Raw genomic sequence first — 22,970 nt, forward strand, 5'->3', positions numbered from 1 at the left:
CCCCAAAATCCCACATACAACTTTATTTGACAAGGAAGCTATAACTGGGCCTTGCACTTACCAAGCAAAGCAAGACAACACATACAAATCCAATCAATATCCATGCACTCAACATCCATGAGCATTTAAACTCCTTGTGAGAGTTACCACTACATTTTCATATGGGATCAGACCCTTAGCGTGCCTTTATTTATGATTTACACACTCATTAATACCAAGTGAATACTCCTGTTACCTTCTGAAGAAGCAACGTGCATGAGAGTTACCTGCTGGCTAAATATCAATATTCAATGGGAACTTTAGTCTCGTTCTGAGAAAGCTGAATGAAAAAAGTGCAGTCCACCAATAATGAATGCTCAAGAAGCTCTTATGGGGTACGGAGGGAAAAACAAAAAGGCTTTGTAGAGAGCACAATTGTAACTCAATTCAAGGCACATAAAACAAGTGCAGGAACACTATATTTATTAGATCAATAGTTCATTTTAGCAATACAGTTACAGAATATCACAATGCTGGTTACAAACATACTCAGTATGGTTTGATGGTTACAAATAATGTTGGGCACTGCAGTCTGTGCGGAGTAGGATACGAAAGATTATTCTTGACACAACAAATAGAATGGTCTTCAAAAATGTAGTAATGATCAAGATACGCTCATATAAATCACGGTGGCACTACAAGTGGGGATTCTGGTCTTAAGGGTGTTTTTTTGTTTTTGTTTTAGTAATTTGCTTTAAAGAGTTCACACAACATCTTAGAATGTTATTAAATTACAATCCCCTGTAGTTCAATAATGTATAAAAATAGCACTGAACCTGGTAATATTCAATAAAATGTAGAGTCCATTCACATCAAAGAAAGAAATAAAGTGTAAAGTTTTAGTTACCATGGCAACATTGCTTCCCATAAAGTAATATACATAAAAAGAAAAGGAGTGTTACACATATGGTACCTGCAACAGTTATTTAGTGATCCAACACTTAACTTGTGCACCACAAACCAAGTTTCTAGATATCTCTATATATTTATATAGTATATATTTTTCATCTTAAAATTTACTTTTGAAAAAAAAAAAAAAATGTGCACTTCAACAAACTCACTAAGGCCACTCATGCTATAGATACCTAGGATTGCAATGAAATATTGTTAACAAGACCCTAGAGTACGCACCTTGTTATCATTGAAGGGAAACCTTTTACATTGCCCAAAACATTCCTGAGATTTGGAGACAAAAGCATTACCAGTGCTGCCAAAAGTATGCATTTAGTACAGATTTCCAGATTAAAACAAAATTTCCTCTCCACCACAAGCAAGAATTTTTAAAAGGCCAAGATATGAAGTGTGCAACAGGCCGTGTGTCTCAAGCTTGCAAATATACGTAGTAACCAAAATATTTAGATTAGAATTTAGCACTTGACTGGCACTTTTTCCAGGTGACAGCAAAGTTTTGAAGACAATAATAGTTCAGCACAGGAACATGGGGAAACAATTTTTTTTAAAGACTGAAAAGAACAATATCCAGCCAGCTATTTCCTACCGTGCTGTAAAATCCAATCCAGTCCAATCCATTTTTAAATCAAGTAAAGTTTTTGCCGACAGCTTCAATCATGTTTTAGGCACGATGAGTTTTCCTTTTTTTGTACTCTATCAGTATGTACAGCTAGAAAAAGGAAGTGAAATAAAATGTGCATTTTTGTACCATGAGAAGCAGCGCAATGGCACCAAATTTTAGACCACAGCATTTAAAAAAACCCTTCATTTTTAAAGTGATGAAAAGGATGTTATTTTCCTAATAAGTTAGAGTTCAGCAATAAAACACCTTTTAAAATTATTTAACAAAAACACCTGTGTGCAAAAAAAAAAAATAAACAAATGGTTTCTATACAAAGTAATAAGTGCATGTAAGGTTTTCTATGAAACAGAGGCAGACACTTGTTGGTTGCAAGTAAGAATCACACATTAAGTGAGCAACCTTTTGAAACCAAATAGCTGCTAGTTCTTTCACTAAGTAACAGAAGCATAGATGTATGTTGAACATCTTTTTGTGACTTCCCCCACCCTTTTCAATTCGTAATTTGCATTCGTTTCTCCCATACCACAGAAGCTTCTTCTATTACCATAAGCAAGGTAGTTCCTGGATCTGAAGAATGAAACCAAGAATGGAGAAACCCTGAACATCACCTCTTTATGCAAATACTGCAATTTGTAAACTAGAAAATGCAAGCAAAACTGATCCACAAAACAAAGAAGTGTACATTAAAATAAAAGCAGAGGGTTTAAACTTACAAACAAAGATGAGAAAAATTAGCAGCAAAAGCTGGAAGTCTTCCCTGGACACTCCTGAATTTCAAAGGAATTTGGTATGCGATTAAAGTTACTTACCTGCAAATTTTGTTCTCTGAAGATGCATTTCACTGGATTCCCACTCTCAAATCAGTTTCAAGCTTAAAACTATGCAGGAATTCCCAAAGTTTCTCAAGGTTATTTGTCCCCCTTGATTCTCTGAGGTACTGGCAGGTGTACTTAGCATATGTACTTGCCGCTAACAAGCCAAATGCTTGGTTTCTTGAGCAACAGGAAGGACAAGCACTCACAAAACTGCAAATGCTCTACATGCAGCCACAAGAAAAATAATTACCATTGTCAAGAGGAAGACGACAAATGTATGATCAACTCCCTAGGACTAAGGGTAAAGGAAAGAGATGGAAGTGGAATCTACTGCCTCAGCAACTTCTTCAGAGAGTAGGTAGAGGACAGTTAAATTCCTTTATTTGGAAGATACCCCAATTTCATTAGATTTCCATTTTTAGGAACCAAAAGTCTCGGGAATCCCACCTCCTTTTTGTGCGTTTGACAGCACACAGCAATAGGCAACAGCACCAAAAAAAGCAGGAGTAAGGTGGCTAACACCAAGCTTTTGTATGTGAAATACAACAGGTCTGCAAACAATACAGGATATATCAGTTCTGTAGTCACATGATGAAAAGGCCAATTCAAGAGAGATCCTGAAAGAAAAAGAAAGAGGGGCCAGGAAAGCTTGACCACCTCTCAAGCAATAACAGCGAGTCAGGATTACACAAACCGTAGCACAGAGCAGGCACTGCGATTGTTTTATAAGCCTCCAGCATTAAGAACCACACAGCAGACAGCCAAAGCTGTTCTGTTCTAAAGGTAATATGCTTTGACATCACCGTGGAGTTGCAGAGCTGCTAGGTCAATGCTGTGAGATGCAACCAGACAGTTTGTCAAAGCTCAACAGGGTCAACATGCAAGGTAGTCCTATCTGCTTCACTGGGAGGAGACGGGGTGCACATATGCTGAAAGTCACGTTTCTCTTGGTATATTTCTGTTGGCAGAAGAATAAAACTCTAGGTGACTTGTAGGGCCTCAGCTCACTCTAGATAAAAATCCAAATGCACCACAGAATATAACATGTGCTGATGAATCAACTTTGTTTGAGCGACGGTGAAGAGAGCTTAATGTATATTGCACTGGCTGAAATACAGTTGGCAAGTAACAAGGTTATTTAAAGCAATGCAAGCTAGTTGGGGAAAAACTAGGATATGAAGCTGTATTTTTAGAAGCTATATTGCTGACCATAGGCAATACAAACTTGGAAGCAGAAGCGAGCACAAATATCACTTAGTTAAAAAATAAAGAAAACCTTGAGAACTTTGAGATTCCTCTTAAAAGGTGACAAGTAAAACCCAAGAATAGGAAACCAGAGCATACAGCATCTTCAGACAATATAAACTTATCAGTTTGAGGCTTTCAGGAACTTCTGCAATATATCAAATCACAACGTATGTTTAGAAAATCTACGTTTAAGCTTCTCCCCTGAAATTCTGATATTAAAACAATACCCTTAATTTAATTTAAGCAAGTTTAAAATGCCTTTAAGTTAAAAAAACAAACAAACAGTTCTCATACGATTTATGAGCTTTTAACACATATTATTTATCTGATAGACTATCATTAGTCCTGTAGAGTAAACGCGTTTAGGGACTTAGGTAGTTTACACGGCAAATATTGCAATCTTATTTAGGGACATGTAAAATAACACTTTCACATGAGCAAAGAAACTGCTATACAGAAACTAGAGTTTAAAGTTTACATATAAATTATAAAAAGCTGAATTGAATTCTGACAGCCTGCAATACATCCTTAATAGCTATTAAAATTTTAACAGTATAGGTTATCCCACCAATACAAATAATCCATCCTGTATACAAGTGCTGAAACCACATTTGCAAATTAAATATCCTTTTAACTTGGTGTAATTCTCCCCTCAAAAATACTTGAAGGCACTAGTATAAAAACTATTGGCCTGCAATATTTCGTTAAAAAAAAAAAAAAGCCGTTAATACACTTGTGAGTTCTAAGTAGTGTCTGAAATAACTAGCTTTTGCTTTCTGCACTCATAACTTGGAGACAGTCAAATAAATTTCCACCCCATCCCTTCCCCAGTTTCATAACAAATCAGATTAATTCCAAGTACTGCAGGAATCTTTTTTGCCAGGCTTCAGCTTGGGACTGAATTTTTGCAGCCAAGTTATAAACCCCTGAAAATAGGGGGGAAAAAACTGATGGACTCCCAACTATAGAGGCACTGCTTGTACCACTATAATAAGAATTGAGGTAACTGCAATGACTTATTTCTAGTTTGCTATGCTACATTGATTTTTTCAAAATTTTGAGCATTACCTCAACATTAAAACAGACTTGGTTCAATTAAAAAAAAAAAAAAAAAAGAGAGACAAAACAAAAACAGAACAAAAATTAAGACAAGCTAGTGAAATAGGCGTTGTTAAGGGAACTTTACATCTGCCTGATGCATCTTAAATTAATATAAAAGAATCGGTTTCCGGTTGCACTATTGTTTAATGTAGAAATGAAGCATCACAAAAAAAGACCTTTTGTGCTTTTTTGGCATTTTCCACTGACCCCTGCAAACTGTACAATAAGTTGTGATTTCCAGAAACAAAGCTGAATTGGACTGTAATACAAAACTATTAACTGGTATAAACAAGTTACTGCCTCAATTATTAAAGTAAGCCCATCTGAAAAGGAAAAAAAAAAAAAAAAAAAAAGGCTGATGCGAATAGTTAAGCATTTTTAGTTTTTGCTTGTGGCATTGACATTTTAGATATCTGAATAAGCTTACTAGTTAAAGACATGCCATCGCAACTGCTAAGGAACGTTCACCTCCTAGTTTTGTATCTATTACATGAATATAATTTTGCATTATCACTGATCATACATCTAAATGAAATAATTCTACTGGTAAAAGTGAATGCAGGGGCAGAAATGTTAAATTAAAGCCACTGGTCCAAAAAAAAAACAAAACTCTTCTAGATAGACTGGTCCACTTTTGATTCTCCTGGTCCTGTTTTGGAAACTATAGTTCTTGTATTGTACCATAGAAAACTAAGAATGCTGGTCTACTGGATCGTCTCTCTCAAACGAACACTGGTCCAGTTCAGATCTTTAAAACAACAAACGGTGTCACTTCTTTAACAATCTATTGTGGTTCATAAAAAATGTTGCGTTCTGGAGTGGTTCTTTGCCATTTTTTTCTTCATGAGACAGCTAACAAAGCTAGGGCATTCTCCTTTCCCCTAATATTTGCCATCAATTTTGCTACAATGCACAGAGGAGAAAGATCTTTTTCATACCATTTATACAATACAGTATTTATTACTTCTGCTTGTTAGAAGAACGTTCTCGTTGAAACCGTCCATTCATAACAAGAATGCAACTCTTTTGAGCTCAAACAGTTTTATTTAATGTTTTCCTGCAGCCTTTCTGCAAAGTAGCCTTTTGGAAAAAAGAAGAGAGAGGGGTTTCTGGAATACCAAGTTCAAAATGGGAGCCGAACTAGACATGCCATACACATGCTGATAAGAATTTAAACACACATTCATCCGTATGGGCACTCTTCAGTGGACTGGACCAGTGTTTCAATGCAAATTCCAGCCCCCAGAAAAACTACATGGTTTAGATTTCACAGTATGACTTTCCCCTGTAGTTTGGGGAAAAAAAAAAAGAAGTAATTGGTTAATTGACCAAGTTCCTTAGCTATTCTGTCCATCAACATTCTGAGACATCAGAAAAGACTGGACCACTTCTTCAGTGGATTGAGGGCTGGTGCTTACATCCTCCAGAGCATCTGTAACTGAGAACTGCCGATCTCGCAATCGGTTCCAATTGGCCAAAATATTGTGGTACTCGAAAACTTTCTCATAGTTGCCAATGGAATTGTACAGTTTAATGAGACCTCTATAATCATATTCTAGTCCACTGTAACCTTCGCCAAAAAGCTTCTTCCCTAAAGAAATGCAAAACAAAAAAGGAATTTAAGACAGAACACTTACAATCCCCTTTTGCCAGCAGGAGTTAACAACAGCACTAACATCTGGGAGAACTATAAGCTAGTTTTCTTGATACTACTCTTCAGTGCATTTCAGATCCTTTCCTTTAATCGCCCTGGTACTCAACTTATGACCACAGACAACCAGCTGTACAGGAGTATTTTAAAATGCATAAAATTCTAATAGGAATTAAAACAGGACAGGTGCCTCCTATGTGTCCCACTCGCAACCCAAACTCAAATTGTGAAGCGGGGTTGCAGCAGAATTGGCACTTTAACCCACTGTACTTCCGTCCTATGAATTACGAGCACTAACTATCCTCTGTGGAAATCATGCTAAACCTCTGACACTACGAAACACGAGTTTCTTTGGACAAAATTCATTGCAGTGAGTGGATGAGCAGGGAGAGGAGGATTTCAAACAGATTACAAAGAAATCACCAACCATATCAATTTTTTATTCCTCTGAAGCTTTCTTATTATGCTTCAAATCTTTGACATAATGAACCCCTAGATAACCACCCCCAAAGTTAATCCAGAGGTAGGTGCTGGACTTCCTAAGTGGACACACAGTCCTAGGTGTGTTCCAATAGTCACTCAATTTAAACTTAAAGTTACTGCTGTGCTTCTAAAGTACTGTAAAAATATTTAGAGTGAATCCACATATTAGCTACGCAAAAGGCTTGCATTCTATAAAACCCTTTCTAAAAAGACCTCTCTTTTATTGCTCAATAGTTAATTGCTTTTAAAATTACACACCAATTGCTATTGATCTCAGATAAAGCTTTTCAGCATTTTCATATTGATTCATGTCGTAGTTATAGAGAGAAGCTAGGTGTCCCACTGACAAGGCGACTTCGTAGTCTTCTTGACCAAGGAGCTGCTCCTTAATTTGAATTGCTTTGATGTGCATTTCTTCAGCTTCCTGAAAAGACCCAGAACATGAAAAACCCAAAACAAATATTACTCACTTTCATTAAAGAGGAAAGTGGAGGAGACTGGGAAAGAGAAAGACAAGGGGGGGGGGGGAGATTCTTATACATGAAAAATGAAGAGAGACACAATTGAACACTTAACCACATTAGTTTGAAAGATCCTGTAACATTCAATTAAGGACTTAACAGGGAACAAAGCCTAGTGACATAGGCACAAAATGGGAAATCTGGTTCTCTGGGTTCTGACAGGGAGCCTGTACAAAAAGGCTGTTTTCTGATCTTTAAAATGGGGGTAGTCCCAACCTACCTCCTCAGGGTACTGGGGGAACTAACTTGTTAATATCTGTAAAGTGCTTTGGAGTAGTAAAACACTAAATAAATTTCCTTACAAGGGAGCACCTGTGGGTACAGTCAGATTAAAAACTTGAGAAGGCTTTGAAGAGGCTGTTAATTCTTATCTGTTCTTATGATGGAATGATAGGCTGCGTTGCTTTTAGAGCTATGGATGTGATTTTTCAAAATTTAATAACAAACAGACATTCTTCAGCAATCAGAAGCATTTTGAATTTACCTTAAATTTTCTCATGGACTGATAAAGTCTGCCAAGGTTGCCATAGTGTTTTGCTGTCTGTACGTTAAATTCCCCAAAGGCTTTTTTAGCTAACTGGAGTGAAGATAGATGCAAATCATGAGCTTCCTGAAGTAATCTTTGCTCAGTTTCCTTATTGTGACAGTCTATTGCAATCTCTTCCAGGATAAGTGCTGAATATGGAAGAGACAAAAATCACATTAACGATGCAAAGAGATGTGAACTAAAGATGAATAATGTTAACGGATTCTGTTACTTCCAATCAGGTTTTGCTCTCTGAACGGTTTTCATTAAAGAGGTACGAAATCCAACCTCTCTCTTCATATTCATACAAAAATATTTAAAATACATATTTCACCAGCTAAATTTCAAACGGGGTTATTTACGATTTAAAAAGGAGTTCTGGCAGAGTACATTAAACCTGAGAAGAAATATTGTACACAGAGCTCTCATTTTTAGCCTTTCTTCAACAACTAAAATGCAAGAAAATTAAGATTCTTCATAGAGTTGGCTCATAGCATTAAGTTATTCAGTTATCATTTAGTAATGAGCAAATTTAAGTGTCCAAGAGGACACAAAACCTGGAAAAGTGGACAGGTACAAGACTGCAAAGGAAGAAAGACTTCAAAGAAAAATAAAAAACAGAGGCAGTTACAGTTAACAGTTACATTTCTCTTTTATTAATTCATAGAAAAGGTGGGACGTATATAATAGCATTTCACAACCACGAGATAGCTGTGCGATATAATCCTCCTAAATGGTTTCTGACCCCTTCAAAGGACTTGGGTCAAGCTACGCTATCCTTCATGCTTAAGGAACATTAGGTACAGCTCCTAGAGCGTAGAAACCTGCTACATCTGTCATATAAACAAACTGATTTTGCTACACAGTAAAAAGTGGAATGGATGTACTGTGCCTAAACCTACCACCTAGTAAATCTACCACATTGAGGGTAATGTTACCCATTGAAAATAATGTAATAACTATTCTGCATAGTTACTAAGTGGAACATGCCACATATCTGCATGTCTGGTCAATTTAATCTCAGGTAACCAACTGCTGAAAATAAGCCGTCTTCTCCACCATAAAGTGGAGAAGTGTTATCCAGCAGCTGCCTCTGGAGTGGTGGTTATGTTCCTGCTTCTTATTTAAGAGTAAAATACTGGCCAGATTATTCTGAGTATGTGCATCATTTGCCCTCACTATAAATCTAACAACTTCATTACCACGTCAGACAAAGAAAGACTAAAAGAATTTATCACCCTCAACATTTTGATTGCAAAGTCTTCACCCATAATGTTATAAGTGGTGAAAAGAAACTTATAAAAACCTACAAAAACCTTGAATTTGGCTGCACCACACAAGAAACAACTCTGCCTCAACAGTTGCTTCACCAGCGAGATAAAAAACGTGCTTTCTTGTACTCATGCATCACCTGTGACATGCATACCATAGTTGGAAAAAGCAGTGTCCTACAACTACATACTGATTTCTACATAAAGGCTAAGGACAATCATCCTTGGTGGTCAACCCAGAAAGAGATCAATCAAACTACAGACTCTGACTGCCACAGTAGACCACTGTACAAACTGATCAACCCAGCTGGTAACTTCCTTTAAATCCAACAGAGAATTTGGCGCTGAACAATATAAACATTCAAAGACAAGGTCTGGGTTTATAAACAAAAGTAAAATCATTAAAGTTATCTCCATCTTCACTATTATGAAAGGACCTGTAAAGTACAGCTTTCATAACCTCATCCATAAAGAGAATGGTTAGCGGAGAGTGGGAAAAGATGACTAGTAAGGAACAGAAATAAAATGCAACTGAATGGACTTCCATGAGTAAAGTGTTAAATGAATAATGCTTCAGTACTGTAACCAACTGCTACCTTTAACTCTCTTGGAAGAGGCCAAAAGAAGATGATCTTCAGGGAGAATATGGGTGATAATGCCAATAGCACGTTCAGCATGGAATCTGAAACAAGTTCAAAAACGCATATTTTTATTGAATTTTGACTTCTGAAAAGTTAAGAGTAAATTTAAATTAGAAAACCAAACCAAACAATTCTAAAATAAGAAGTCTCTAAAATGAAGGGACCAATTTAAATTCTATCATGAAAATTATTTGCAACTTGTATAACTTAGGAAGTACATTTTGCCCTAGTGACAGCATGAAATTTGCTCCCAACTTTTTTTTTTTTTCCCAATATGTATCCACAATTGTACTTACAGCGCATTGTCAAATTTTCCAGAACTATACTGGTGCACATAAGAAGAATAAGCTAAATCTTCATGGGCTGTGGCTACATGGATGTTTTTTCCTCCAAACACTGACTGTCTGATATCAAGAGCTGTCTGAAAATAGTCACAACAAAAAGCTTATCAGTTGTATTGTAAACCCTTCCTGAATTTCCGTGTTTTTTTGTAATCTAAAGAACTACTGGCTCTGGAAAGAAAGTGTGTTGAGATATTATTCCCCCTGTGTAGTGAAAGTTTCTAACAAAAAGTAGGAATTAATTTTGTTTTGCTAAGCAACACTACCTAGGGAGCTGTCATTTTGCAAAACAAATGCTCCCTTAAAACTATATACACTCAAGTCTACAACACAGGATACTTTGCTATTTAAAGGTGTACACAAATGGACATCTGAGAAGTTGATCATCCATTTTTAAGGCAACAAAGGAAATGCCTCTGAAAGATCACTTCAAAAAAGCATGCAAATTTCTAAAAATTAGCAAATATCTTAAAGAGAACCCACAAAACATTCTCTGTTTCAAGAATGGTATGCCAGCATGCCTCAAATGACTGAACTTGGTTTTCCATCACATTAAGCTTAAAAGCCACTCACCCTTAAACCATAATACATAACAGTGTTTAGCTAATCTCCAAAATTAGTTTAACTAAACCAACTTGGAAGACCCCACATACCTAACTGCACTCCTGCACTTTTAGAAAAAGTTCCAAGTTTGACTTTAATTAGTGGAGCATGTACAAATATTACCAGATATACTATGTTTAATACAATCCCATCTCAGTTTTATCAGACTTTTAGTTCAATCTATTAGCAAGCTGAAGGAAAGATACATGGCTACATTGCTAATGTAAAAACAAAATACTTAACTACAATATTTTGATCAAAAAGTTACCATCATTTAAAAACAACCCCAGCCATCCACCCTCAGCCATCCATCCCAATTTGCCATTACAAAAACTCGAGTACAAACACTTGAGACATTTCATAGATTTCATAGACATTAGTTTATCTGTGTTAGAAATGGAACACGCATGTAACATACCTGATAAATTGCAACAGATTGGCATATATTATCTACATTCAGCAAGTAAAACCCATAGTCTAGTAACGTGTCGGAATATTTTGGGTGTTTGGCTCCAAAATGCTCCCTGTAAAGACATAACTGTATTATAACCAGAAATAAGCAAGACAGTTTAGAACGATATTGTAATGATGCTACGTACCTTGCTAGATACACAGCATGCTTTATTAATTGCTCTGCTTTCTTAAATTCACGTTTTACAACACAAGCCTAGAGCAGACAGGAAACAGTACATGTGAGAGCAGGCCTTTTCAAAGCATCTCTGTTCTACTGATCAACTTAATGACCAACTAGGGTGTTCAGTTTCAAAATTTCAGTGCAATTACTAAACCATTTTTTAATTCCTCAAAAAATCCTCCCAGATATAATATTAACTAACATATTTTATAGTAATAGAACTAATCCACAAAAAATGCATAGCTATTCTCTACCTAATCTGTAATTAGACAAGGGGTAGAAGCAAAATGGCTACTTTGTGGCAGAGATTGTTGTTCTTTCAAAAAACTGTAACTCCATTTCAGAGAAGAGGAAAAAAAAAGCTTTAGTTTCTACGAGACACGTCTTCTCTGGTCAAAAATTCAGGTTGTTTAAGTATAAAACTGATGGTGCCGCAGTAAACCGGCAAACACGATTTGATAATACTATGAACTGGAACACGCTATCCTAAGATTCTACATGGTTTACTGTACATCAACAGACTTGCTTTTATAGATTTTCTTTGCAACTAAATTATCAGCAAACTTTCCATTCACCTTTGAAGCTTGTCTTAAAACATCCACCACTACTTTTACAGGCAAGCCAACTGTGATTTCCTTCATAGCTTCTATACACCACTTGTAAGCCTGCAAACAAAAAGCTTGTATTAAATACCATTACCTTTGAATTCAAATCATGTGGAAACCTTAAGAAAATACTATTTGTCTCTCATAACAAAAATTCTTTGTTTAGGGATCGCCTTTTGGCTTAAAAATTAAATTGCTAAATCTCATTCAAGCCTTATTGCTTGATTCTTCTTAAGTTTATAGCTGGAAAGAGAGAGGTGGCAATCAAATGAAGTAACTAGATCGATTTGTTCAGAAAGTCAGTGACAGCTAGGAAAAGGACTCAGGACTCTTGAAGACCATGCAGTCCTACTGGTATCATGGCCTGGTCCATTTCTCAGACAGGTAAATGCTCTACTTTTCTTCAAAAAAGAAAGGTAAAGATGACTGAGTTCTGCTTAGAGAGACCAGCTACCCATTTCTACTTAATTACCTTGAATTAAATTTATTCAGAACACAATTCCTGAAGAGCTGTCTAAAGTTTCAACTCGTAAGATAAAGAAATTAATTGTTAAATACTTGTTAATATTATTCTAAACAGACACTTCAGTAACTTTATAATGGATTAATTTCTTTTTGTCTTTGGCAATATCAGTTTCAAATGTTTCCAGGCCCCATGCAACCAAGATCTTTTAGTCATTATTAGACTATTTTAGAACCAAGAAAATCATAGCTTAACAGGTTTGCTAAAAAACAGATTTTGCAGAAAATGGCTGAATGAAACACTAGTTTTGTTCTGTGTTTCCCAATTACAAGGCCATAGACTACTTCTTGCTATATAATTATTTGCATAATTACCGTGACACACATTTTAAGAAGTTACAGGCAATTGTGGATTTGGCAATCAGATCCCAGGAAGGCAATTTTTTAAATAGTTTTCTGCACATTACCAGTGTACTTGTGTGTACTGGAGCCCAGCTGTAGTTCATTCAAGATTCCATTAAAAATTTAATAGGAGTTTTGTTCAGAAAGTAATAAGGCTCCTTGTGGTTTGCACTAACTAAATAACAGCTTACAGGTAAAGAATGTCAGTTCCCACCACGACATACTAGTACCACATGCTATTTTAACGGTATATAAAGTTTTCTCTAATGGAAAACAGAAACAAACGCCTCAAACTAAATGTTTTTCAGTTGCTACCAAGTAATGTAAATTTGAGACTCAACCTTTGCCAGAAGAAATCCAAGCTACCTACTGAGCCTGTATTAGGGAGTCATTATACAGTTTATCAGAAGTCCCCTGAAAACAAACCAGCCCCGCTCACCTCATCATAATGGCTCTTTGCAAAGAGTAGTGCACACAGTTCCCCATAGAGCGCTGCTTTGTTGGCTTGTTGACCGTGTTTTGCAAGTTTGTCCATGTAAGACTGCGCTAGTTTGAATGTTTCTTCTCCCAGGTGGTATTTACAATTGCCATTTCGAACATGCAGCAACCTTAGGAAAAAATATATGAGAAGTCTTGAAACTTTTTTAAATGACTTTGTATAATCTGCTCCAATCTACAGGGTTATTACACATCTATAATCTGATCAGCTAAATTACACTGGAATTGGGTTACTGCCACTCCACAAAACAACACCTGTTTTGAATCCAATGCATTTCACACCTCGTTGTGCCTTAAACAAGAATGGTTACTGGTTCAAGCATGTTAAACATTTAATCCCTCAGTCATACTCGGGGTGGTTTTCTTTTTTGTACCCTTAATAAAACACATTCTGCCCAACATGAATACAACTCTAAGCAAGACATACATAGAAACAAAAAACGACAGTGGATTCACTTTGCATTCCTGAATCTGATGCTCCCTGGTTTCTTCTGCAAGTGCATGCCGGCATCCAATCTTTATTTTAAATGGTATTCTAAGAGTCAAACAAAACCAAGAAGTTATTTTACGAAGGCTTTCACTACAGCCTTGCTGCAACTGAAACAATATTAGTGAGAAAGAAAAAACGCCTATTTGGAAGGGTAGGGATGATAATATTGTTTAGTCTCGATACAAGATGTGCATGAAGTATGACCTTGATAGCATATTGGTGCCTCCAGGCACACACTGTTATTGATAGTAATCTTTACTATCCCAGAACAAGAATGGCACTAGGAAGCAAGAAGGCTTTTTCCTGCAGCACCTCTGAATGATGAGAAGCCGCAACTAGCTTCAAGGTTGTAGGATGTATTCAAGAACAATAAGGAGGCAATAGTAAAGTCCAAGTAAATTATCTAACTGAGAGAAGGAAAACACCAGTTCTCACACTGAGTCTGTGAGACTTTGACAATTATCTTGAAATAACTACTCAAGAGTTGCTAATCCTTAGGTACCCACAGAGTTAGGCTCAGATGCAGTAAGACAGTCTCTGGAACTCAAGTCAGATACACATAAGATCAAAAACTCAAGGTTTTTTCTTAATGCCCTATGCCAAGGGTATCAAAGATAGGGCCGAGCTCCCGGAGGGGCAGAAATTCAGGGTGGGGCCAGCCACCAAAATCCGAGGTATGAAGCCCTGCTGGGGGATACATTTTGGCAACGGCCCACATTTAAGCGGGGATGGCTCCATCAACCAACAGTGCCACTTGTTCTACTGCCACAGATGGGTTTGGATCTAGCCTGCAAAGAACCCTGCCCTCCAGATTGGGCCCAGGGTACCAAGCACATCTCACATGCCTGCCCCATGCTAGCTTTGATAGGTTTTGATCTGTAGGATTAACGGTCGCCTCAGGAGACAGTGCTGCCAGATGCAGACTAGTACAGCAGTGCTGAAACCTTTTCTCACTATGCTAACAATTTCAGTTCCTGGTATCTATTTAAAACAAAAAGGGTTTTCTGTAAATGTAAGCCAGCATTTATTCAGTGCCTCATATGCTAAGCCTAGAGGGCAGAACTATTTCTTTATCTATCAAATGACAGAAAGAGACAGCTGCCTATCTGCAACTGCAAAGGCCTACCTTCTGGAACGTGCAGTGAGTTCCTGGAAGATAAACTTCTCTTCCTCCTGGAAATTCATTACTATGAAAGGGGTAACATATTTTGACAGTGACTAAGAAAACCTAGCAAATAAAGGACAAATCTAGAGAAGGAAATAAAAATACACAATAAAGCACAGTGAAACTGAATGTAGTGTACTGAAAAATAGGGGCTAATCCTTTGAAACGATGATCCTTCAGTACTCTGAAGCCATAATGTGAACTCGGTTGAAATGAGGTGGATCCTCTCACACTGTGAAAGGAGGGAAAAGGGGAAATGGAAGAGACTTTTGACTGGATGATCCTCCTCTTTCTTAATTGAAGATCCTGTGCCCATTAGGAGTAAAAGATTTAAAAGTTACAGCTGCATATGCTTTCTGCATCAATACAGCGCTGCCAAAAGTACCCTTCAATTTAATCTTATTAAAATGTACCAGGGAAAATGCCACCACTAGTTCATGCCAAGGAAACTTAGCATGCATTCAAATTAAAATACAAATTTCAAAAGTATTTTTGCAGGCAAAGGGTGCCTCTTACATGATGGTACATACAACATGGAACAATCAAAGAATCATGTTTCTAACTGTTCTTCATAGCAACACACATCCCCAGTACCACTAGCTGTGCTACATAAAATAAGCAAATTTCAAACAATCATACCCTGAAACCACATTTCTTTAAAAAAAAAAAAATCTCATATTTAAAAATGTTGCCATTTATAAAATCCAATGCAAAAAGAACGCTGAGGGTGGGGGGGGGGGGGGGGGGAGAATCAGTTCCACTTGAAATTTAAATGATTTTTTTTTGTTCCTTAAAGCACCAAAATTTCATTTTTCCCAGAATTTTATTAGTGTTCATTAGCAAGTAAGTCGACTCTAGCAGGCTCCGCATCCTGTGCATCAGCATCCCCACGCTTCAAAATCACAGCGGGGCACTTTAACTGAAGCTTGTTTGACAACCTTTAGTTAAAGCGCCCCTGCCGCCATTTTGAAGCAAGGACATGCCAATACAAGGGATGCAGTGGGCGCTTTAATTAGAGAGGCTCTCTGAGTCCCCCTAATTAAAGTGCCCCCACCCCCATCCGAAGCACATGTCAAAACACCCACTGAGTTCAGTGCAAAAGAACATCGTTTCTAAATATATGTTAAGTGGTAAAGAAACAACTTTCTGAAGAGACAAACAAAAAGTTTAGAGCATCCCTGAGTGGCTCTGCAACTGTTAAACCTCACAATATGATCCAATTTTGCAAAACGTCCATGTTTGTGTCTGCCTTACAATGTTATCCTCAGCTACCAAAGATTATTAATTTTGCAGTCACATGCAAAAGAACTCTTAATTTCAAAGTATGGGAAAGGCAGAGAAAGTAGTTTTATGTGCAAGAAGAGCTTGCACAGATTGAACTCCAGTTTCCAGACCATTAGGAGCCAGTTTTAGTAGAGTGATGTCAAGAGTCTGCAATGGATCTGAGAAATCCAAAAGGCCAGATTTGATTGTTTTTTAAAAAAGAATATTTGAAGTCCAACTTCCTTCTAAAATGGAGGCAAAGTTAGGAGAGCAGGGAACTGTACGGTCTAAAGGGATGGTTACACCAACTAATTTACCTTATTGCCTCATGCTTTTCAACTACATGCACGTACTGTTCCCAAAACAAAGAGGCTTTTTAAGTGCTGTGTACACCACTTGTGAATGAGCTTCTCGGTATAGTTATTTGATACAGCTGAAATTTAACTTACCAATTCAGTGCATTTTCGTACCATTATTTTATTGTTTGCCAATACGCTTGAACATGAAAAAGCATGTCCTCTAGTATGCTTTTGCCTTAAGGGATTTCATACTGAAAGCCAAGATCCTGTCTACACTACAAAAGTCATGGTCGGCTCTATTCTAGCATAACTCAATTATTATGTTTAGGGATATCTGTATTCCAACACCAGACTGATATTGTTTTTGCTAGTATTAAAAGAAAAACAGTATTCCATAATTATGTGGGTTATAATACTGGTCCATAACAATGTGGAAAGATATTCAATGTGGTCCACAATAGCAATAAAAAAAAACCCTAAACAATCTTGTGTCCACAACAGTGCAACTGCATAGTTATATTTGCAGCACAGAAACATTGTCCATACATCCCACTGCTAGCCTTGTATTAGCTTTTCCCTGCCTCTTGAAAGGAAAACTACTGCAGAACTGTACACAGGTTCTTGCTTGTGGGCTCTATTACACTTAGATGCGTGTCATGCTATTGACCTGAAGGTAAAACAAATAGAAAACAACACAAAACATGACACACAATTTAATATCCCCAATGACCCCCTTGCAGCACTTCAGTATTAAATTCCTGCAAACATGCAACGAATGAACTTCTAGTTACCTGGAGGAAAGTAACACTCATCCTTGTGTTGCTTATTGTAAGAACCACAGATCAACAAACAGGCCTGAAGATTCCAAGGACAGAGCCTCAGGTCTTCAGAGCTTTTTATCATCAGTTCTCCACAGACTGATGTTTGTTTTAAACAGGTCAGGCAGTAAGGAATTCCGGGATGCAATGAAAAGAACCTCTTCAATTTATGTGAGGATGTCTTCAGAACTCTCTCATACACGAGACCAACTGTTCCCGAGAGGGCTAATGGTAATTTAAGTCCAACCTTACCTTACGCAACATTCTACTGCACGAAACCAATGAAGTATTTCATCGTGAAGGGCGCATAACTGAAGGCAGGAAAGAAACACTTTCTCAGCGTCACTATACCAGCCAGCGTCCGACAGGAATCCTCCTAGAAATTCAAGAGCAAATGAAACTGCCCATTAACACGCTGCTGTAAGACGACAAAATTTAGTTTTAGCTCATGACATTTGTTCCAATTAGCTGTTTCACCACAGACTGGAGAAAACAAGTGGCTATCCTATGCCCGCACCAAGATACAGAAAGGCAGCTCTAAAACAATCTGGGAAGGAGCCTGCAGTGAGGACATTCCTACAGGTATTTACAAAGAAATGTTGCATATAAAACTGCTCGTAGAGCATGTGGATCCTGAAATGCTTCCACTTTACAAGGCTCAGGTTTAGAAGAGGATGTAGGAGTCTCTCGGTCAAATCATGCTCATTGGTGTGTGCGCATGTGCACGTGTGTTGTGACAAAACTGGGGGAAGAAATGTAAAATTAATACACTGAAGGTATGCACTGTAAAGACTTTTTGTAAACCTACTTTCAAAACATTTCTCTGTTAATCAAAAGGTGTAATTTGCAAAGTAACCTAGAACTCTCTAGTTCTTGTCAGATTCTGACAAAGTAGCACACACTGCTATACACACAGTATAAAAAAACCCTATACTTTTCACATATAGTCTCACATTTCAAACCCATGCATATTCAGTTATAATGTCTTAAAGAAAAGATTTAAAAATATTTACTACTCTCTGTTTCATGGAGTGTAATTTAAACTAAAGCATCATAATTAAATAGTCTTAGTTATTGTCATTGCATTACCTAAAACAAAACCAATCTGGATTGCTTTTTCTTTTACAGCAGAATCTGATTCTGCTATGTAGGAACACCGTCGACTGAATGAATAGGCCAGTACAGAGGCAACTTTTACTCCATGATCCATCAAAGCCTGAAAACAATGATGAAGTAGATGCCTGAAAGGAAAGAAAAAGAGAACGTATTTATTAAAGAAGAGATGTATTTTGAAAGAATTCTAGGGTGCAGGATCTTTGGTACAACAGATGCAACTGTGAATAAGTCATAAATGCCAACAGAATTCTAAAATACTGAAAATTGTGCCCAAAACCAACACACTGAAGTATTCAAGGCCAGTACTGAAGTTCTTCAAGGGCACTGCATATATTTATTTTATATGCATAAGATACCAAGGTCCTTGAAACGGAAGCCACCACCACATATCATTTTTAAGTCAGCAAAATAACATTTCTGACAGATTTATAAAAAGGCAAATGAGCTATTATTTACACTGCAATTGAAAGCCACTTTTATAAAAGTGAAATACAACAGGATCCACTGTTTCCAACTTGAGACCCTTGGAAAAAACTAATAGTAGAAGAGTCATCAAGAACAAGGCCAGGAAGAGAATAAAAGGAGGGAATATTTTAAAAAAAGCCACGCCTTATTTTGGATATAATGAATAAGGCCTGAAGAGGTTGGTTATAAACATGATTGGACAGAATGGGGCTGTCAGAGACACGGAATGCCTCATCTTAAGACATTGTTCGTATTAGTTTGTTAGATAAGCATTTGTAAGTGGCAGGGCATAGATAGGCAGATTTTTAATAAATATATTATACATATACGTGTGCATCTGCCACACTCTTATTGATCTGATTTACATCCTTCACATGTAATCATTGCATTCAGTGTGGGAAAGGAAGAATCAAGACTTGCAGTCCTGGAACCTTTAAGACAACACTGGAGAGTTGCCAAAGCAACCACAGGATTCATGTCTAGCATATTTTAGTTGAGTAAGACTAACAAAGAATTCATTTGGGTGACCAAATGCCAAACAGAGCTTTTAATGGTTTTACCCGTTTACCTACAAATTTACAGATTATATAAAGAACCAAGACCTGGAATTCAAAAGCCCTTCTGCAAAGCTGGAAGAGAGAGTTATAGCAGTCATCAGTTAAGCATAAGACCTAGAGGGCAAAGGGGATATTTTCCCAGTTTAAGACCAGGCAGGAAGGATTAGAGCTGAACACCCAAACAATTTAAATCTAAAACACAGCATGAGTTACTTTATTCCCCTCCCTTAGTGATTTTTATACATTGTCTTCAGTGTTGCATGCAATGATGTCTCTATGTCTCTCTTATTTACAACATATCTGTATATTTCCTCGTTTAATCACATATTTTTCCTCCACTTCCACACCATTTAGTTTATCCTTTAGGAGTGGTCTTTAAAATAATTAGTTATAATTACTTTTTATCGTACACCATATAAATCATATATATGAAGCACTGCAATATATTTAAAGGGAAGGGAATGACAATAACCTAACTGCCTTAGGTATCAAGTATGTTCTCTCCATACTATAAAAAGGGGTCAGGAGGTTTCCTTGCCCCGAATGATATAAATCCAGTGAGACAGTGGTGGCAGTGTAATCTTACCACATCTGGTTACCGAGAGGGTTGTTAGGCTGTGTGTGGCAACTGCAGATGAAAGGGACCTGAATGTCTAAGATTCCCATTTAGGAGAGGGTTTAATTTAAAGTTTCTTCTAAAGACATCCATCAGTTAAAGCAGTTGTTTCAAAATACCATAAGAGGTCTTAAACTCACCTGAGAAACCTTAAAAAAAAAAAATACTGCTTACTGATATAATTATTTTCCTAGCTACAGTTTAGTACAAGACCGTATCAAGAACCAGGCAAGCAAAACAAAACTGTACTCCTGACAGTCACCCCATTAGGCACATATTTAGACCACTTCTGGCTCTGGGGAAAATAGGGAAGTGCTTGCCAGGATTAAGACCAGATTTACTATAGAATCCCTGACATACTTGACTCCCAGAATACGGAAGCGTGTACTTGAAAGTACCGGCTGAAAAGATAAACAAATGCACATGTTCAAAAAACACTCTGCATACCACTTTCCAGTAAGTGCAACTACAGTAAGACGTGAAAAAATTAGATGCAATTAATCAATATACTAACATTTACCTTTTATCCAAAGCTCGTAGCACCTTTGCAAAAACTTCCAGTTCACAGAATTCACTGCCAAGCTGGCATAAGCGGCCTTGTTGGTAAAGCTAAAAGAAGCACATTGTTAAAAACAGAAGTTAAGATTACAAGAAGAGGAGAAAACGGTATGATAATAAGAAGATCGTAGTCAAGTTTTTACTCATCCCATTTGTAAGCTACAGCAGGCTACTTAAAATGGGGTAAACGAGCACTCAAAATGGGACTGCTATCACAGGAGCATGTTATCACCGCATGATAGTTATTCCAAAGGAAAACCCAAGTTGAACAAAAGTATTAAGGAAGTGTGGAAGGTGGACGGCTATCAGAAATCAGTGCCTAGGACTATATTTTATGTCCAATACAACTTGCCACTGTTGCTCCATTAACTGATAAGCTTACGGTTACTAAGATGTCAGTTCATTAAGCAAAAATATATACAGCTTATCTTACACAAACAGAGTTGGCAAGTGGATTTATTAGAAATCTCTTTAGCGACCTGTACGTTACAAAGATACCCCATCACTCCACCACAGAAAAACGCTGAGTTTTCTTGAGTAAAAATGAGCTAAAGAATATATCTGTTTAATTGCATTTTGGTGGGATAGTACTGCCCACTCACAAGTGGAACATTTTTAACGTATTTGAAATCTGACTCCATCAGATCTCACAGACTGAACAGTTGGATTGTGTTAATGTTCAGTACAAAACGATGCTACACAATGCACAGCAGCATGTAAAAGGGTATTGACAGCTCTGTAGATGTCACTATTGAACCTGCTAATGATACAGGCTACAAACCGAAGTGCAATTGCATTCCCCATCCACATTTTCAACCTCAACTGAGATAGGACTTCTATTCAGCAGCTACAGAAAGAAATGAGAAGATACTAGACATTTTTCACTTACTCATTGGACACTGATATACTTCATAAAAGTACTTTTACTTTTTTTCTGCCCCCCTCCCCCAGATATGTAAAATGTATGCTCCACTGCTGTTAGCACCATATTAGGAACACTGAAACAGCACTGTTTCTTTAACAGCTTAGTGCTGTTAGGAAAAATTAGTCAGTGCTTGCCAATTCTTCAGTTTTCTGGAGCATAAGCCAACACGGATTTGTTTACTACATTATGTATTCTACTGTGATCATCAATGTACCCTTAATCCTAAGAGAAGGGAAAAGAGTTGGTATTTCTTTAGGTCCAACATCTTAAGTTTTACTAAGTCTAATAGAAAATGTTTGTAGTATGTAACAGATACAAAAATGTTGCACAAAGATTGTTTGGAAATATTTTTCCTGCAGTGTTTGTATTTGGACAAATAGCACCGAGCTAATACACGGAAACCAGAAATCTACTCGCAGGACTGACCGTAATACAAAATGAAAGCAGTATACAAGTCAAAATACACAGTGGCAAGTCAATTAGATCATTCTCAAATCAAGATATAAACAACCCATGCTATTGATAACAGAAGACCAGAAAGTCATTTTGCAACGTGATAAGTCAATAAAGTCCCTTTACCTTCGGTCAGTTGAAGCATTCAACTAAAAAAAAAAAAAAAAAATCTGATCAGCTAAAATGAGAGAGTATAGTTTCTTAGATGCCAGCTAACTTGAGCATTTTTTTAAATCTTCACAGAATTCAAAACAAAATACTTTAAAAAGATTGTAGCAGACTTAAGAAAAACTAGTCACTGCCAACCAACTCAAAAAATCCAATGATTTAAATGGAAAGACTAAGATCCAGACACAAAAGCTGTTTCACCAACCCACAGCTTGTGCCTTGACCCTAGGAACCCTTTGCTCATGAGTACTTCTATTGCCTTAAAGAGGGGCACTCGAACAAGTCAAGTTACTTGTAAAAACATCTGTACGATTTGGGCCCAAGCTGGTTTGCAGACAGGGGCCTGCCTTACTTAATCTGCCAGCTCCACTCCAAAGCAACTACAAGGCACAATTAACATGCTACACTAGGTAACATAGGCAAGGCACCCTTTTGCACTCTTTACATTTTCCTTACCTTCAGAGTCAGAAGAGGAATTTATTTTTATGCCATATATTCACTAAGGCCGTGTTCATTAACTGCAACAAGCACTGAATAAGACCACTACATCAAGACCCAACAGCAGCAGGTCTTTGTTTGTACCAGAATAAACCTAGTAATGTAGTACCCATTCTTACAGCTGCAAGTACCTTGAAGTAGCTCTCACATAAAAATAAATATTTTGTTTTCAGTTTTTGCAAAATAAAGAAAGAAAGGAAGGAA

At 37.2% G+C, this 22,970-nt stretch overlaps 1 protein-coding gene across 1 annotated transcript; it reads right to left on the minus strand.

Moving 5' to 3' along the window:
* Positions 1 to 445: 445 nt before the first annotated feature.
* APPBP2 (amyloid beta precursor protein binding protein 2) lies at positions 446 to 21,919 on the minus strand. Its single transcript, XM_019545663.1, has 12 exons — positions 20,685 to 21,919; positions 18,500 to 18,651; positions 17,663 to 17,786; positions 13,317 to 13,485; positions 11,984 to 12,073; positions 11,374 to 11,441; positions 11,193 to 11,298; positions 10,127 to 10,251; positions 9,786 to 9,871; positions 7,877 to 8,067; positions 7,130 to 7,295; positions 446 to 6,328 (listed from the first exon to the last, which is right to left on the minus strand). Exons 2-12 carry the CDS (start codon positions 18,618 to 18,620, stop codon positions 6,075 to 6,077), a joined length of 1,500 nt encoding a protein of 499 aa, XP_019401208.1. The 5' UTR covers positions 18,621 to 18,651; positions 20,685 to 21,919; the 3' UTR covers positions 446 to 6,074.
* Positions 21,920 to 22,970: the final 1,051 nt, after the last annotated feature.

The sequence above is a fragment of the Crocodylus porosus genome, unplaced genomic scaffold (genome assembly GCF_001723895.1).
Source record: "Crocodylus porosus isolate Cpor-Errol unplaced genomic scaffold, CroPor_comp1, whole genome shotgun sequence".
In the NCBI taxonomy this organism is placed as follows: domain Eukaryota; kingdom Metazoa; phylum Chordata; order Crocodylia; family Crocodylidae; genus Crocodylus; species Crocodylus porosus.